Source organism: Suricata suricatta, chromosome 5 (genome assembly GCF_006229205.1).
Source record: "Suricata suricatta isolate VVHF042 chromosome 5, meerkat_22Aug2017_6uvM2_HiC, whole genome shotgun sequence".
NCBI lineage: Eukaryota > Metazoa > Chordata > Mammalia > Carnivora > Herpestidae > Suricata > Suricata suricatta.
The window spans coordinates 249,987-263,004 of NC_043704.1; the positions used below are offsets into that span (position 1 = coordinate 249,987).

The 13,018-nt window shown below is 43.1% G+C and overlaps 1 protein-coding gene across 1 annotated transcript in view; it reads right to left on the bottom strand.

Annotated features, from left to right (window-relative positions):
• Window positions 1-12,709, bottom strand: part of DIP2A (disco interacting protein 2 homolog A) — a gene marked incomplete at its 5' end in the record, with an annotated part of 87,019 nt that extends 74,310 nt beyond the window's left edge. Inside the window, 2 exons of the mRNA XM_029940585.1 lie at window positions 8,585-8,704; window positions 12,625-12,709. Coding sequence (XP_029796445.1) covers window positions 8,585-8,704; window positions 12,625-12,709 — 205 coding nt within the window. The remainder of the gene's footprint in view (window positions 1-8,584; window positions 8,705-12,624) is intronic.
• Between the last annotated feature and the right edge of the window lie 309 nt (window positions 12,710-13,018).

A 13,018-nucleotide genomic window follows, 5' to 3' on the forward strand; every position in this document is an offset into this window, starting at 1 on the left:
TACTCCGGGCCCATTGCCCCTTTTCCCCTCTCTCCCACCCCCATCAACCCTCAGTTGTTCTCAGTATTCAAGAGTCTCTCATGGTTTGCCTCCCTCCCTCTCCCCAACTATTTTCCCCCCTTCCCTTCCCCCATGTTCCTCTGTTAAGTTTCTCCTGTTAGACCTATGAGTGCAAACATATGGTATCTGTCCTTCTCTGCCTGACTTACGTCACTTAGCATAACACCCTCGAGTTCCATCCGTGTTGCTACAAATGGCCAGATTTCATTCTTCCTCATTGCCATATAGTACTCCATTATATATATAAACCACATCTTCTTGATCTATTCATCAGTTGATGGACATTAAGGCTCTTTCCATGATTTGGCTATTGTAGAAAGTGCTGCTATGAACATTAGGGTACATGTGCCCCTATGCATCAGCACTCCTGTATCTCCTGGGTAAATTCCTAGCAGTGCTACTGCTGGGTCATAGGGGAGTTCTGTTGTTAGTTTTTTTGAGGAACCTCCACACTGTTTTCCAGAGCGGCTGTACCAGTTACATTCCCACCAACAGTGTAGGAGGGTGCCCGTCTCTCCACATCCTCGCCAGCGTCTACAGTCCTGATTTGTTCATTTTAGCCACTCTGATTGGTGTAACATGGTATCTCAGTGTGGTTTTGATTTGTGTTTCCCTGATGATGTATGACACTGAGCATTGTTTCATGTGTCTGTTGGCCATCTGGATGTCCTCTTTGAAGAAGTGTCTGTTCATGTCTTTTGCCCATTTCTTCACTGGATTATTTGTTTTTTGGGTGTAGAGTTTGGTGAGTTCCTTGTAGATTTTGGATACTAGCCCTTTATCCGATATGTCATTTGCAACTATCTTTTCCCATTCTGTTAGTTGCCTATTAGTTTTGTTGATTGTTTCCTTTGCCATGCAGAAGCTTTTGATCTTGAACAGGTCCCAATAGTTCATTTTTGCTCTTGATTCCCTTGCCTTTGGAGATGTGTCAAGTAAGAAACAGCTGCGGTTGAGGTCAAGGAGGTGGTTTCCTGTTTTCTCCTCTAGGGTTTTGATGGTTTCCTGTCTCACATTTAGATCCTTCAACCATTTTGAGTTTTTGTGTATGGTGTCAGAAAGTGGTCTAATTTCATTTTTCTGCATGTTGCCGTCCAGCTCTCCCAACACCACCTGCTATAGAGGCTGTCTTTTTTCCATTGGACACTCTTTCCTGCTTTGTCAAAGATTAATTGGCCATACATTTGTGAGACCAATTCTGGGTTCTCTATTCTATTCCATTGGTCTATGTGTCTGTTTTTGTGCCAGTACCATACTGTCTTGATGACGACAGCTTTGTAGTAAAGGCTAAAGTCTGGGATTGTGTGGCCTCCCATTTTGGTTTTCTTGTTTAATATTACTTTGGCTATTCGGGGTCTTCTGTGGTTCCATACAAATTTTAGGACTGTTTGTTCTAGCTTTGAGAAAAATGTTGGTGTGATTTTGATTGGGATTGCATTGAATGTGTAGATTGCTTTGGGTAGTATTGACATTTAACAATATTTATTCTTCTGATCCACGAGCATGGAATGTTTTTCCATTTCTTTGTGTCTTCTTCAATTTCCTTCATAAGTTTTCTATAGTTTTCAACATTCAGACCTTTTACATCTTTGGTTAGGTTTATTCCTAGGTATTTTATAGCTTTTTGTGCAATTGTGAATGAGATCAGTTTCTTACTTTCTCTTTCTGTTTCCTCATTATTGGTGTATAAAAATGCAACCGATTCCTATACATTGATTTTGTATCCTGCGACTTTGCTTAGTTCATGTATCAGTTCTAGTAGACTTTTGGTGGAGTCTCTCAGGTTTCCCAGTAAACTATCATGTCGTCTGTGGAAAGTGAAAGTTTGACTTCATCTTTGCCAATTCTGATGCCTTTTATTTCATTTTGTTGTCTGATTGCTGATGCTAGGACTTCCAGCACTATGTTAAACATCAGTGATGAGAGTGGACACCCCTGTCGTGTTCCTGATTTCAGGGAGAAAGCTCTCAGTTTTTCCCCATTGAGGATGATATTAGCTGTGAGTTTTCATAAATGGCTTTTGTGATGTTTAAGTATGTTCCTTCTATCTCGATTTTCTCGAGGGTCTCTATTAAGAAAGGATGCTGTATTTTGTCAAATGTTTTTTGTATCTATCAACAGGATCATATGGTTTTTATCTTTTCTTTTGTTAATGTGAGGGATCACATTGATTGTTTTGTGAATATTGAACCAGCTCTGTAACTCAGGAATGAATCCCACTTGGTCATGGTGGATAATTATTTTTATATGCTGTTGAATTCGATTTGCTCATATCTTGTTGAGGATTTTTGCATCCGTATTCATCAAGGATACTGGCCTGTAGCTCCCCCCACCCCCAAGGGTCTCTTCCTGTTTTGGGAATCAAAGTGATGCTGGCTTCATAGAATGAGTCTGGAAATTTTCCTTCCATTTCTATCTTTTGGAATAGCTTGAGAAGAATGAAAATTAATTCTGATTTAAATGTCTGGTAGAGTTCCCCAGGGAAGCCATCTGGCCCAGGGCTCTTATTTGTTGGGGGATTTTTGATAATTGATTTGATTTCTTCACTAGTTATAGGTCTGTTCAGATTTTCTCTCTTCCTGTTTGAATTTTGGTCGTGTGTGTGTGTGTTCAGAAATCTGTCCATTTCTTCTAGGTTGTCCAATTTGTTGCCATATAATTTTTTATAGTATTCCCTGTAATTGCTTGCATTTCTAAGAGATTGGCTAAAATAGATCCATTTTCATTTGTGATTTTGTCTATTTGGGTGTCTCTCTTTTCGAGAAGACTGGCTAGAGGTTTATCAATTTTATTTTTTTCAAAAAATCAACTCTTGGTCATTGATCTATTCAATTATTGTCGGGTTTTTTTGGATTTTATAAAGTTTATTTCTGCCCTGATCTTTATAATTTCTCTTCTGCTGGGTTTGGGGTGCTCTTGCTGCTCTGCTTCTAGTTCCTTTAGGTGCGCTGTTAGATTTTGTATTTGTGCACTTTCTAGTTTCTTGAAATAATCCTGGATTGCAATGTACTTTCCTCTTAGGACTGCCTATACTGCATTCCAAAGAGTTTGGATTGTTGTATTTTCATTTTCATTTGTTTGCATATATTTTTAAATTTCTTCTCTAATTGCTTGACTGGCCCATTCGTTCTTTAGTAGGGTGTTCTTTAATCTCCATGATTTTGGAGGTTTTCCAGACTTTTTCCTGTGACTGACTTTAAGTTTCATAGCATTGTGACCTGAAAGTGTGCATGGCATGATCCCAATTCTTTTATATTTATTGAGGGCTGCTTTATGACCCAGTATGTGATCTATCTTGGAGAATGTGCCATGTGAACTCAAGAAGAAAGTGAATTCCCTAGCCTCAGGATATAGAGTTCTATCTTTCAAATCCATCTGGTCCAATGTGCCTTTCAGGTCTATTGTTTCTTTAGTGATTTTATGTCTAGTGGATCTATCCATTGCTGTAAGTGGAGTATTAAAGTCCTCTGCAATTAGCACATTCTTATTAATAAGATTGTTTATGTTTGTGATTAACTGTTTTATGTATCTGAGTCTTCCCAAATTCGGTGTGTAGACATTTATAATTGTTAGCACTTCCTGATGGACAGACTCTGTGATTACTATATAATACCCTTCTTCATCTCTTGGTCTTGCCTTAACTTTAAAGTCCAGTTCATCCAATATAAGTATGGCTACTCCAGCTTTCTTTTGACTTCCAGTAGCATGATAGATATTTCTCCATCCCCTCACCTTCAATCTGAAGGTGTCCTTAGGTCTAAAATGAGTCTCTTGTAGACAGCAAATAGATAGATCTTGTTTGTTTGTTTGTTTTTTTAAATCCATTCTGATACCCTGTATCTTTTGATTGGAGCATTAATTCCTTTACATTTAGTGTTATTATTGAAAAATATGGGTTTTGAGTCATTGTGTTCTGTGTAGGATTCATGCTTGTAGTGGTGTATCTCATACTTTGTGTTCCTTGCAACATTCCCTCATAGAGTTCCTCTTAGGATTTCTTGTAGGGCTGGTTTAGTGGTGATGAATTCCTTCAAATTTTGTTTGTTTGGGAAACCTTTATTTCTCCTTCTATTCTGAATGACAGGCTTGCTGGATAAAGGATTCTTGGCTAGATATTTTTTCTGTTCTCATCACATTGAAGATTTCCTGCCATTCCTTTCTGGCCTGCCAAGTTTCAGTAGATAGGTCTGCAAATATTCTGATATGTCTCCCTTTGTATGTTAGGGCCATTTTATACCTCGCTGCTTTCAGAATTCTCTCCTTATCCTTATATTTTGCCAGTTTCACTATGATATGTCATGCAGAAGACTGATTCTAGTTACATCTGAGGGGAGTTCTCTGTGTCTTGGATTTCAATGTCTGTTTCCTTCCCCAGATGGGAGAAGTTCTCAGCTATAATTTGTTCAAGTGCCCCTTCAGCCCCTTTCCCTCTCTTCTTCTTCTTCTGGAATTCCTATGATATGGATATTGTTCCGTTTGAGTGCATCACCCAGTTCTTGAATTCTCCGTTCGTGCTCCTAGATCAATTTATCTCTTTTCCTCGTTTTCCTCTTATTCTATAATTGTGTCTTCTAATTCACTTATTCTCCTCTCTGCCTCTTCAATCCATGCAGTGGCCACCTCCATTTTATTATGTACCTAATTTATAGCATTTTTAAATTCATCATGACTATTTTTAAGGTCCATAATCTTTGTAGCAATAGCGTCTCTGGTGTCTTCTATGCCTTTTTCAAGCCTAGTGATTAATTTTATGACTATTGTTCTAAATTCTTGGTCAGTTATGTTGCTTATATCTGTTTTGACTAATTCTTTAGCTGTCATTTCTTCCTGGAATTTCTGTAGAGGAGATATTTTAAAAGCTTGTTATGCACTCTGCACCTGTGAGTACTGCTATATTAAAGGAGGCTCATAGAGGCACTTGGGGGGCTCAGTCAGTTAAGCATCCGACTTCAGCTCAGGTAATGATCTCACAGTCCATGGGTTTGAGCCCCGCATTGGGCTCTGTGCTGACAGCTCAGAGCCTGGAGTCTGCTTCGGATTCTGTGTCTCTCTCTTTCTCTCTCTGCCCCTCCCCCACTCACACTCTGTCTCTCTCAAAAAATTAAAGACATAAAAAATTTTAAAAATAAATAAAAAATAAAGAAGGCTCATTGACTGTCCAGGGCCTGTCCATTCAGGAAGTATTCTTTTAATGGTGTCCCTTGGTCTCTCTTGTGACTTTGGTTATTTTATTTCCCTACTCCTAGTGATATTTGGGACTCTCCACCATGTGTACTTTGGCTTGTTTCTTGAGGTAGCCCTGGAAAGGAAAACAGACAAACAGGGAACAAAAGCATGCAAATGCACAAACAAATCAAACAAACAAGAAAACCAAAAAAACAAATAATGAAACAAGAACAACAAAAGACAAAGGACAGTCTAAAAGCATAAAACCCGAAATCCCAGCTACAAATAAAGAGCAGGGTGGAGGCAGTGCTGATGAAGAGCATCTACAAGGAGAGAAATGGCAGGGGTGAGGAGAAAGAGAAATTGAACACTGACCAGGCAGAGAGACTAAAAGGCTTAATTCAGAGACAGAAACAGGAGACTACTGCAGAAGGTGAAGAGGAAAAGAAAACAAACCAAAAACCAACGAAGAGAATGTTACCCAGAGAAACTACATAGTCTGATTATTTCAGAGAGAGAGAAAGGAAGGTAATGATGGAGGTGTAGAGCATGCATCAAGAGAATGGACTAAATATGTCTGTGTAAGCAAACCTATAACCAGAATACCGGGTCCAGAGGAGGGGAGAGAGAAGAAGGAGACAAGGGAGAAGATATCTGAATAGCGAGAATTGATCTAGAGTTCATCACGGCCTTCCATCAGTGCTGATCTTGGGAGAGGAGCTGTTTCCATGGCATTGATCCAGCTCTGGTAACAAAGCAACTACCCAGTGCAGATGGGCTTGGTTTGGTGTCAGCAGGTCTTGCCTACACTGTGGGTCCCTGGGGTCGCTCCCTGAGGCCCCGCCTTGGTGGCTGTGGGGAGAAAATGGCGACCTCCTGTACCCTCTTGAACCAGGCATTGCAAATCACTCTTTTGGGTCCGATCTCACTGTGCTGTGTCACAGCCAAGGTGGGCGGTGTTCTATGTCCCACACCCAGCGTCGTTTCCAGATCTCACTCGTGTGCATTAATGATTCCGCCGGAAATGTAATCCCACAAGCCAGGGCACTTCCCAGCAGGGGGATCGAGTATGGGACTGGCTCCTGATGCCAACTGTGACTGCATCCCTTGTGTAACATCTGTCCCAGAGGGAATTTCTGGGACTGGGGCACCCGGCCCAAAGAGAGCTCCACAGTTAGATATAGGATCTCTCTCTCTGAAAGCCCTGCAGTTAGAGATGGGCTGAAAGGATCCCTCTCCATTGGACCAAAGGTTTTCTCTTCTCCAGGGACAGTTGATTCCCCAGCTCCTCTTTTTCTTCCCTTTGTCTCTCTGCAGAGGGGGCTCCCCCCGCTCCATGCCTCCATGTCCCAGCCCATTTTTATTTTCCCCAGTTCGTAATCACACACCCATGAGGCTGTCTTCTTAGTGGACTCTGTCTCTTTTCCTCCCAGACTCTTGCAGTTCTGAGTCCTATGGCTTCAGCCCTTCTTTGTTTGAGAGATACAGGCAGGAAGTGTGGAACTCCCTATTTCTCTGCCATCTTGCCCCAATATGCACCCCAAAGTTTATAGCAGCGTTACTGACAACAGCCAAAGTATGGAAAGAGTCCAAATGTCTGTCGATGGATGAATGGATAATGAAGATGTGGTGTATATAGACAATGGAGTATTACTCGGCAATCAAAAAGAATGAAATCTTGCCATTTGCCACTATGTGGATGGAACTGGAGGGTATTATGCTAAGTGAAATTAGTCAGAGAAAGACAAATATCATATGATTTCACTCATATGAGGACTTTAAGATACTAAACAGATGAACATAAGGTAAGGGAAGTAAAAATAATATATAAAAACAGGGAGGGGGGACAAAACATAAGAGACTCTTAAGTACAGAGAACAAACAGAGGGTTGCTGGAGAGGTTGTGAGAGGGGGATGGGCTAAATGGGTAAGGGGCATTAGGGAATCTACTCCTGAAATCACTGTTGCACTCACTATATGCTAACTAACGGGTATAAATTAAACAATTAATTAATTAAAACAAATAAAACTTTAAAAAAAGAAAATAAATTAAAAAATTAAAAACTTCTGGTCTTCAAAAGCTACTTGAAGAGACTGCATAGAAAAGACAAAGCCTTGGAGAAAATACTAGCACTGATATGACAGCAATGATAAAGGTCTTATATTCAGAAAATAAAGAATTAGAACTAGAATTAGAGCTAGAACACACAGTTTATTAACATCAGCCACTTGGACAGAGATGGGGAGCAGAGGATGGGGGAGCAGGTGAACAAGGAAGACAGGGAGAAGACGGGGGGCTTTACTGTGACCCGATTCACAGAGTGCAGCCTGCGTGTCCAAGTATCGGCGTGTGGGTGTGAGTCTCTGCGAGCACACGCCAGCGTCTGCAGAGTGTGCCCGCAGGTGTCTGCGTGTGCACGAGACCATCCATGAGCATGTTCAGGGTCTGCAGGTGGGTGTCTGCATGTGCATGTGACCATCTACATTACATTCCTAAGAAATTACCTGATCAAAAATTTCTCAAATCACTTCATTACACTCCTATGTTAACATAATTTTTTAAAAGGGGGAAGGGGGTGATGGGCATGGAGGGGGCACTTGTGCGGAAGAGCACTGGGTGTTCTATGGAAACCAACTTGACAATAAACTATAAATAAATAAATAAATAAATAAATAAATAAAATAAATCTTAACATTTTCCTTAGATATTCTTAAAACAGGGGCCATTTCTTTATCTCTGCTGAAAGTTTTTCTTTATTAAAAAAAAAAGCTTACCAAAAGAGCTTAAATGAAAAGGAAACATACCATTACACAGAGGTGGAAATGTTGTTAACGGGTGAAGCAGGGCACCCCAATGTACTGACATGTAACCTACTACTGAAAACACTCATGTTTTCAATGGGCGATTGGATAATTCAAATATCATAGACAATTTAAATACTCATAAAAACACTGAGAGTGGCAGAAATCTAATTAGAAGAAAATCTCCAAAATTAGAAAAAGAAAAAAAACATTAAAAACACCTAAGTAGTAAAGCTGGTCGATAATGTACAAAAATTACTAATACCAACCAACCCCAAGCTTGAAGTAGAAAAATGGACCAAAACGTTGAAAGAAATTATACTAACTGGGGGGAAGGACATTTCTCCAGAGATTTTAGAGCACCTATCTTGCAGGCCACATTAAGAGATACTGTGGTTATGTGAAGGTTAAATTTTCTCTTAAAAAACATCATGATGTGGAAAATTACCCTTCACGTAGCAAAGAACCAAGACCTGAAAGCCGGCCCCCACGCTGGCGCCGCCCCCACGCTGGCGCCGCCCCCACGCTGGCGCCGCCCCCGCCGCTGCCTCCTTACCTGACCGGAAGCGCTCATCCCGGGAGCTGGTGGGTCGCGGCTTCTGCTGTTTGGGGGCTGCGGCTGTGCTGTGCGAGGGGCCTGGGATCCTACTCTCGGCTTGTAGGGATGGACCTACTTCTGCAATACAATTTTGTAGTAATATCTTGTGTAAACAATTTGCTTTCCTGACGATGGAAAAATCCATTTAAAACAGCACATATTTCTCCTGTGTTACTACATAGCCGCACCTTACCAAAAATAATGATCTGCACACATGCACCCCGTGGTGGCCCTTGAAGTCCAGAAGTCCTGTATCTGGAAGTCAGGGTCAGAGCCACGAATGTCTACTTCTGGCTCTCTCTCCCAAAAGTGCCCAGCCTGCCATGCCTTACTGTCCACCATCTGCAAGAGGGGTGACCATCACACGACATCCCCAAGGCCATCAGCACAACACATGCAGCCACTCAGTGCAGACTCTCTGGGGAAGGTCCTTTAAAAGAATGCTACTGCATCATAAACGTTTCCTGAGTCTGAAAAGACCTGTGTCACTGTTCCTGGCACTGTCCATGATGTCAACAAACTCAGTGAGAAACATCCCACTAAGCAGTCACTGGGGTATAACCAGTTGTCCTGGGACACAGGCAGAAACATGGGACAGTGGAGAAGTGAGGGTGCATGTGAGAGAGACAGTCAAGGGGTGCAGAGACCTCAGGAACTGATGACCTCAGCCTGTGACACCTGCTTGCTGTCTCCAAACCCAACACCTGGACCGCGCACCACACTGCCGCCAGGTCCACGGCCCCTGACCACATGGGTCCTGAGGACACAGCGTGGGGAGGGGAGGGATGGGGCCCAAACACACAGGGTCATGAAACACAACCCCTGGTATCGTTTGAGCTCTAATCGGCTGCTATTTAAGAACAGCATAAAGCAAAGCTTCTGCCAGGCTGCATCAAAGTAGCAAGTCTGGGTTCAGTCTCTGGCTCAAGACGTCCCACAAAAGTAGCCAGCAGGCATTCCAGCCCTGTGGGCTCCTCTCGCCCTTGTCACCTGAAAAGAGGCCGTCTATCCCCGCCTCCAGCCCACTGCTGGACACCGTGTGGCAGAGCAACCCTGTGAGACCTGGAGATTCGCTGAGACAACACACCCGAGGACACGCACAGGACAGCAGGGACTGCAGTGGCCTGGGACTCAGCACCGCCGCCAGGCCAAACTGCAGATGTGTGGGCGGAACACACGTCATCACTGCCCCTCGGGCGCCACATTTTGGGGTGGTTAGTTACACAGAGTTAGATGATGAGAAGACTCCTTCTGGAAATCAGAGTTTAGCTCTTCAAAACTTAAGCATATACATACACATACACCCACATAGAATAAAACTGGTCAGCACTGCGACCCGCATTTTGTTTCTTATGACTGGATAAAATCACTCTAAAGTCCACAGTGGAAAATACACAGAGCCTTGTGCACTATGGATTATAAGCAGGCATGTCGCAAAGTCGTATACATGCATATGGACATCCTTACACTTGCATTCTAAAATATGGGTGTTTTTATTATTTGAGATAGATTCAATTATTCCACAAAGCTACAAGGCCACTGTGAAAGTACTACATGAAAGAGCAGGTACATTTTAAATTTTTATAGGTACCAAGAAATAATGTTCTAAAAAAGCTACAGCAATAATGGATGCCCACAAGCAATGCATGAAAGTGCCATTTCCTCACATCCTTTTCAGCACTGGATGCTAAAAACGGTTGTTGTGAATTCTGCCAATCTCATAGGAGGAACACGGTTTGCTTTAATTTGCACTTCCACACCTGTTAGTGGGGTGAACATAATGTAATGTTCCTTGCCCATCCACCTTCCTCTTCCTTGAATTTCTACTCATGTCATCCAGCTGACAAGTTCTCGAAGACGACCTGCGGGAAGCCCTGCCCTGCTGGGGACGTGACCCTGGCCTGCGCCCACACCGGAGCGCCAGGGCCCGCGCGCTGGCAGCTCAGCCATTCTGAAATATTTCCATTTCTAGGGAACCGAACATACCCGCTTTCTTTTCCTTTCTAGGTTCCAGGTCTCGCATCTTATAAACCCCACTCAGAAGTCATTCAACTACCCTCCTGGATGCTCTGCTATTTTATAATCACAAACACACTTAAAGCTTTAACCCTTCTCAAGTCCCTGTTGGCTGATGGCGGCGAGGAAGAGGGTCCCAGCCCCGCACAGGGCGGCCCCCGCTGTAAGGTGTGGCCCCTCCTCCGCACTCCCTGCAGCACCCGGACTGGACACCCTTCTGCCCCAAACACCCAACACCCTCTTGCAGTGACTGTACGTGCACACAGTCAAGTTTACCGCCCGAAGGCCGGCCCTTTCTCACTAGGGTTCTTTTTCAACAATGTATTGCCTAATCTCAGAACTTTTCTCCTTCAAATGGGTTATTATTTCCAGTCCTAGGTTTGGAAATTTTAAAAATCAGCCAGTGGCATTCAGACTGGACTACATAACGTCCACAGATTAATTTGTGAACTGATATTTTATGATACTAACTTTTTCCATTTAGGAAATTAGTATCTTCATATTTTAGGATCTTGGCTATTTCTTTCAAATGGATTTTATGATCCTAATACAGGTTCTGTGGCTTTCATGCTAAATGTATTAATAAGCATTTGACAGTTTATTGCCATTATAAATGTAAGTTTTTTCATTAAAGTATTGCCAGATGAAAGCTATTGATCCTTGCACATCTGTCTTCTATCAAACCAAGAACTCTTACAAACTCTAACGGGTAAGTAAGTAGTACCTGTGTCTCCAAGGAAGACAACAATACCATCTCTCGGTGTAGATGACTGTCCCCAGTATCCATCCTGCCTGCTCTCCGGTCACACTGCAGCGGCAGTGGCCGCCTGAACAGACTGGTGTCAGGACAGGCACGGTGAGCAACGCTGTCCCAGCATGTGACAGTTGTGTCACCTAGCCTGACAGTTGCTGGTGATGTTTTTCACATGGGCGTTAAGATATTTTTAACAGTCCCTTCAATTCCAGTTTTACTCAGAGCTTCCTTTTGTTTTGTTTCGGATTAATGAAAGTCAGTACCTAACAGCCTCCTCACCCTTTTTATTGCTGATTTATTTGAAAACACATCACCCTGTGCTAGGCAGCGTACAGGATGTGTTCAGTTTACAAACTGTCACACAGGAGAAGAGCGACGTGAAAACCGCCCTGGGAAGGAAATGAACACGTGCGCGCCTTCAGAGCCCCGCGCAGCCACCTTGCACCGCGAGGACGCGGCAGGCCGACTGCAGTGAAAACAATGTCCTTGTCTTTGCTTACGACTACACAGGAGCTCCTGGTCGGGCCTGGCTTTCTCCAGGCTATACTGCCTACATCTCTCTGAGATTGTTGCGTTCACTCCCGCCGAGTCGGAGATGCCGCCCTGCTACCTCGGCAGTCTCCCAGCTGCCCGCTGGGCCGACGGACATGCGAGTTCTTGGACTTCAGGGATGTGACAGACATTGTTGAGCACAGAGAGAGAGGACAGGGTCCAAATGTAACGGGTGTGTCCAGAGCAGGCGCGCACCTGAAGGGCGGCTGCCGCTCACCCCTGCCCCTCGTTAGTTTCACCAGCTGTTCACACCCCACTGTGTGAACCCCCTCCAAGCCCAACGCAGGTTACGGCTTCAATCCACATTTCTCTGATTACTACTGAGGTTAAACCTTTTCTTGTTTGCTTGTAGACTAGTAGGGTTTCCATTTACAAAAGAGTGATTTAAGTCTTCAGCCCCATTTTTCTACCGGGTCTTTTTTTCAATCGTGTTGGGGGACTTTCTTGCTATTTAAGCTTAATTAATTACAATTAATTAAAAATTCAGTCTTTCAGTTACACTAGCCATGTCTCAAGTACTCAACAGCCATACGTGGCTAATGGTTACAGAACATTGCCATGATCACAGAAAGTTAGTATACAGGAAAGGTACCAATGTTAAACATTAAAATCAATCTTTATGTCAAGTTTGGTGAGAAAAATGACTGTTAGAAAACACTGAGTGTGCCGACGTTACCTTGAATGAGTGGGATACAGCGTGCGAGTAGTTTTGCCCGTTTCTTTTCATATCCTTTCTGAGTGATGTCACCTAAAACGACAGTGGAAAAAGACCATTATATCTCCTCCAGAGTTCCAAAACTTTTGGATCAAAAATTCATAATGGAGAACCTTAAAACACTAATATCTATGATGCATCCACACGGCGGAATACTAGACCGCAGTAAAAAGGAACAAACCACTGACATGAACAGCAGTTCGGACAGAGCTCACACGAATACTGGAAAGAAGCCAGCCCCAAGGGTACACGCTGAATTATTCCACTTGCATGACAGTCAGGAAAGGATAAAACTGCAGGGGCAGAGCAGACAGTGGTCACCAGGAAATGGGCGTGAGAAACGGCTGAGTGTGGA